At 45.9% G+C, this 5,957-nt stretch overlaps 1 protein-coding gene across 1 annotated transcript; it reads left to right on the top strand.

Moving 5' to 3' along the window:
• Nucleotides 1-2,578: 2,578 nt before the first annotated feature.
• Nucleotides 2,579-3,851, top strand: LOC133454793 (putative nuclease HARBI1). Its single transcript, XM_061733516.1, has 4 exons — nt 2,579-3,011; nt 3,085-3,197; nt 3,278-3,389; nt 3,471-3,851. The coding sequence occupies exons 1-4, from the start codon at nt 2,579-2,581 to the stop codon at nt 3,842-3,844; spliced, it is 1,032 nt and encodes a 343-aa protein (XP_061589500.1). The 3' UTR covers nt 3,845-3,851.
• Nucleotides 3,852-5,957: the final 2,106 nt, after the last annotated feature.

Here is a 5,957-nt window from a genome sequence, read left to right as displayed (position 1 = left end):
ACTTGCATCATCAGATTTCAACAACCTTGACAACAACAAACAACAAACAACCTTAAACAACCTTAAACACAACCACTAGAGCCCCAAACCAAAGCAGCGAGAGGGTACGAATGGGCAGTAGGGCATGCCAATATCAAAATTTCCTGAAATTTTCTAGTTGATACTACAATCTGACCTATTACAGGCCGCTCTAGCCACAATCTCCCTGGATGAATGAAAGCAAGAGACTCCTCTCCCCCTCGCCCTCCTCTCCCCCTCGCCCTCCTCTCCCCCTCATAACACCTGTGGACCTAAACCAGAACTATACCGAGCCGGCTGATAACATCAAGGAGAATGGCTGAGGAGTAGCTCTGGGGCATAGTTCACAGACTTACCACTCATACAAACACTCACACACACACATGCACATAATGATAAATACACCTCCCTCATTATCCATTGCCTTCCCTGGCTCCCCCAGTATCACCCCTCCCAACACAGTAAACCAGGCTGAAACGCTGCGCCAGGAGGCTGCAGCGATCACACAGGTGACCTGTACCTGGAACCCCCTCCACCCTCATTACCATCCACATATGCTTGTATGATGTTGTTAATCGATGAGTATGTTGCCTTCTGTGCTGAGGTGTTGTTGCACCTTCATACTCTGTCTTTACACAGTGAAAATGTATTTTCCCCTCCTCTTTCCCAGTGTCATCCTTTCTTAGCTAATGATGAGTGTGGAGCCTACGGACTGCGGCCTCAGCACCTGTCTACCTATGTCTTATGTGTCCATTGTTGTGTCTCTTTTTTTGTTCCCTTGAATGGGCTGTACTGGAACAAATTTTGTTGTGTCTGGCCGCTGAGTCAATGACAATAGAATGTATTTGAATCTGAATCTGAAAAATATGCCCTGTTAAATTCTCAAATATTGTACTTTTTAACCCAGTTCTCTTTCATTTTTTTCACCCCAGGGACGCATCTACCCTCCAAACCTACACTGTTTAAATTGCTGGTAGATTTGCTGTTCCACATCCCTAAAATAAGTTCAGGGTGTACTGAGGGGCAAAACATTAGTTCTGCCTGACACATCTTCTGACCAGGGGCCTGTACTACGAAGCGGGATTTGGGGTTAGCGAGGTAACTTCAGGTTTAACCCTGGGTTACCAGAAGAGTTCCTCTCACGCATGTGTTGGGCGTCGCCCATATATGCCCATGTGAACTCTGAACTTATAAATGTATAGGAACAATTTCAGGATTATGAAGAACAGTAAAGCCAGACTTTGGCCCTTCTTCCTGAAGTCAGTTTTATGACCCCCTGCTGCTAACCTCCTGGGGGGTATTCCAAGAAGGAGGTTCAACAAACACTGAGTTAAAGTCTCATCTTGAGGTTAGTTGAACCCATGACGACTAAACCCGCTCAGTTGGTTCCAACACACCGGTTATGAATCAACTCAATTGGTTAACCCAGAGTTGTGCGAGTCCATAAAGACATCATCTATCGAGGGTCGAAAAATGGAGCAGCAAGTCCTCCTGGAGGCGTATGAGGAGGAGAGGGCAGTGATTACAAAAAAAGTAACACTAATACATCTGCCAAAGCACCTGATATGGCAGAGGAATTACTGATCGCGTCAATGCGTAAGTTTAGGCCATTATGTGAATTTCCTATTAAACAATGGGCAAATTAATCGAAAAAATAAAAATAAAAAAAGTGAAAACTGTCAACTGTATTTTATTAATTAAAATGATTAAAACAGATTGGATCACGCGCTCTGTGACCATCTGCCATGTCAACCTGCTGCTGAAAGGGAGCGACCGGTACCGGCTCCTCCGGTACCGGCTCCATGCAACAATTCTATCCCAGCCCTGTCTGGACAGACCCTCAGCCTGCGCAAGCACTGAAACCTCTCCTTGAGAATCCCAAAAGTCATCTCAATTTCTCCCCGGGATCTGCTGTGAGTCACGTTGAAGCGCGTTTGCGCTCCAGCATCTGGATCGGGGTACGGGGTAATGAGCGTGGGGAGGCACGGATATCCTCTATCCCCCAGGAGATAGCCATAAAATTATCCTGCAATTGCACATATAACATAAAGTTAGACACATTAATATTTGCAAAACTGATCAATATAATATTAGTAATATAACGCACTCTGTAGAAATTTGATGTTCAAATTTGATTCCCTACATCCTGGCATCATGCACAGAGCCTGGCCATCTCGCCTGTTTGATATTAGATTTGCAGCATCGCATATCATCCTGGCAAATGAAAAAATATGTTTTCAAACATTAAGAGAGCGCTCAAAAATAAAAGCAGCTTACGGTTCCATTATACCTACTTGCACATGCTGTGGAAACCTTTCCTGGGCGGGTATTCCAAAGGAGGTTTACTGGCTAAACTGGGTATGTTAACTCAGGGTAAATGGTAAACCTGCATGGGATTTCCGTTCCAAAATGGTCAGGTTAAGTAAGTCACCATGGTAACATAGGCTCTGAACCAAACCTGGTAGGGGGTAGGTTTTATGCCGGTTTTGTTCAAATAACCCAGTTATGTTCGGGTATTTAAGCGCAAGTTCAGGAGGGCTGCTGCGTAACTTGTTACACAATGGCGTTTCCCTTTGACGAAGGTCGCATTATTGATAGAGAAGCCCAAATTGTTCGTGCAATTCACCGTGAGAGGGTGATAAGACCACGGTATGACATCTTATCTTTCCCCGATGAGCATTTGCGGGAGCGCTACCGTTTTTCAGCCGAATCCATGCTGTATTTAAATAACCTTCTCCATCCATATATTGAAAATGTTACACATCGTGGGTCTGCCCTCTCGTCGCTGCAAACAATGTGCATTGCTCTTCGGTTTTTTGCGTCTGGGAGTTTCCTCTACAGTGTCGGAGACGCTGAACACATAGGAAAAGCAACTGCCTGCAGGTCGGTGCGTAAAGTGTGCCTTGCGCTAAAGCGCTTCATGCACCGTTTTATTTGTTTTCCTGGCCACAAACCAACGAGGGTCATTAAGACGGAGTTCCACCAACTGGCAGGTAAGCATTCTCAAATATGCACAGAAATCTTTGCTGGTTAGATTACATTTAATGAGCATTGGCTTTATTGCAGGCTTTCCAAACATCATTGGATGCATCGATGGGATGCATGTGCCAATCAAAGCACCATCACAAAATGAGGCTGACTTTGTCAATAGAAAAGGTTTCCACAGCATCAATGTGCAAGTAGGTATAATGGAACCGTAAGCTGCTTTTATTTTTGAGCGCTCTTTTAATGTTTGAAAACGTATTTTTTCATTTGCCAGATGATATGCGATGCTGGAAATCTCATATCCAACGTGGAGGCGAGATGGCCATGCTCTGTGCATGATGCCAGGATGTACAGAGAATCAAATCTGAGCACCAAATTTCTACAGAGTGCGTTATATTACTAATATTATATTGATCAATTTTGCAAATATTCATGTGTCTAACTTTGTTTTATATGTGCAATTGCAGGAGAATTTGATGGCTATCTCCTTGGGGATAGAGGATATCCGTGCCTCCCCACGCTGATTACCCCGTACCCCGATCCGGATGTTGGAGCGCAAATGCAGTTCAACGTGGCTCACAGCAGAACCCGGGTCAAAATAGAGATGACCTTCGGGATTCTCAAAGAACGGTTCCAGTGCTTGCGCAGGCTGAGGGTCTGCCCAGACAGGGCATGTGATATAATTGTCGCATGTGCCATATTGCACAATTTTGCCACATTGCGCAATGAATTCACTCCAGTCGTCGAGGAGCCGGTACCGGAGGAACCACTTCAGCAGCAGGCTGACATGGCGGATGGTCATAGAGTTCGAGACCAAATATGTTTAAATCATTTCAGTTAAACACAGTTGACGGTGTTGACTTTTTTATTTTTTCAATTCCTTTTCCCATTTTGCTTAATTTCCTGAAAAGAGAAACATTGTATTAAAGTTAGAATATGGAATCACTGACAGGTTGTTCTGCACATCATTTCTCTACCTCAATTTTAACTTTTAGATACTCCATCTCCAGATCAGCCTTGGCTATCTGGCGCTGCAGATGGACCATCTCCAGATCAGCCTTGGCTGTCTGGCACTGCAGATGGACCATCTCCAGATCAGCCTTGGCTATCTGGCGCTGCAGATGGACCCTGTAGAGTTCCTTTGCCGACATCTAAAATAACAAAGCAGCCATGTTCAGCATTTGATGGAGTTTGGCTCATTTACGCATAAACTATGATTATTTCTTACGTTGCTGTATTGATTGTAGCTTGTAGCCGGCTCCTCAGCATCTGCCTCGTTATCAGTCTGAAGTACAAATTCATTTCACTTAAGTGAAGACTGAACTGTAGGTTGAATAATTTGAAATTGATCACGGCAAAGGCTTTACCTCTGTAGAGAGTGTTGGTGGCTCCTCTATGGCCGACAGTGTTTGTTCATCCTCCTCCTATGGGAAACAAAATAGGCTACTGGCTGTGGGCTTGATTAATAGCCTAAAACACTGAAACAAGGACTTACAGCAGCAGTATCAGCATCTATGGGTAGCTGCTCCACCAGCAGCAGTACTCCACCTTGAACTAAGAGGTTGACAAATTGGTCATTTTCGTGTTAAAGCAACACTTAACACACAAGGAGGTTTTTTTATACAATATGGTAATTGAAAAGATAATAATCGAATATTCCAATTGAATATTTTATATTGAATAAGCCTAGGAAACAGCAATAGGTCATACTGGATACATGAAGGGCTGACTATTAGGCGTAATTAGGAATAATACATTGGACAAGAGGGTTGTGCTCCTCCTGGGAGGTGGCCGGCTCTGACGACGTCCCCCCAGGAATCCCCTCCATCATCGGCCGGCCCCGATTTACAGAGACTGCCAGCTCCTCGACAGGGGTGAGGGGCTCAGTTACCCCTGCGCCCGTCCTCCTCGCCTCTGCAGTCTTCTTATTAGCTTTAAAATAGATGCATCTTGTTGGAGCATGACAATAAAAGGCCCATATGGGAGACATGGTATCCGAAAAGAATACTTACCAATTTGGACAATGTTCTTATACTTCATTTTAACCTGTTTCCAGGTTCTCTTCTGCCCACCGGGGTTGCATCTAATAAATAAATCATTCAGTGACAAGTAGTCTGCATTAGAAAGCATCATATTAATTAGGAAACAGGATTTAATTTAATTTAATATAAAATTCACATAATGGCCTAAACTTACGCATTGACGCGATCGGCAATTCTCTGCCAAGCCATATCACGGGCTTTGGCAGATGTATTCGTGTTACTCTTCTTCATGATCACCGCCCTCTCCTCCTCGTACGCCTCGAGGACGACTTGCTGCTCAAGCTCAGTGAAGTAGGTTGCTCTTTTGCGGGCCATCTTCTCGATTTTCGACCCTCGGTAGATGATGTCTTTATATGGTCACCGGGGACGCGCACAAATCTCGGTTAACCAATCGGGGGTTAGTTGAGTTAATTCATAACCGGTGTGTTGGAACCAACTGAGCGGGTTTAGTCGTCATGGGTTCAAATAACCTCAAGATGAGACTTTAACTTTGCCAGACTTTAACCATTGACTCTCGGTCTCAACTTTTCATCCGGAGCTCCGACTCCCACTTCACGTGTCCCCGGTCCCTGGGAGCTGGAAAGGGGGGGAGAGCCGCTTCGAAGCTCGGGCCCTAGCCCAGGGTGAGACCCGTTCCTCTTTCCTAACTTCTCTCTCTGCTCTCGAGTTTCTCCTGGAAGGACCTCTGGCCAGCTTGCCCCGCGCAGACCGAGACGCATCCCGCCGCCCCGTCCGGGGCCACGCGCTAGCCCGACAGGCACCCGCGCTCTGAAGAAGTGGACCGGCCCCGCGCACACCCGAGACGACGTGATAGCCTCCGGACCGGGGGGGAGCGCCGGCTGCTTCACGCTGCACCACCGTCCTCTTTTGATTCCAGAGTCAGGAGGAGGAGCGGTAGAGGCGGGAGACCTC

Source organism: Cololabis saira, chromosome 11, assembly GCF_033807715.1.
Source record: "Cololabis saira isolate AMF1-May2022 chromosome 11, fColSai1.1, whole genome shotgun sequence".
NCBI lineage: Eukaryota > Metazoa > Chordata > Actinopteri > Beloniformes > Belonidae > Cololabis > Cololabis saira.
This window is presented reverse-complemented; position numbering and strand designations above follow the sequence as displayed.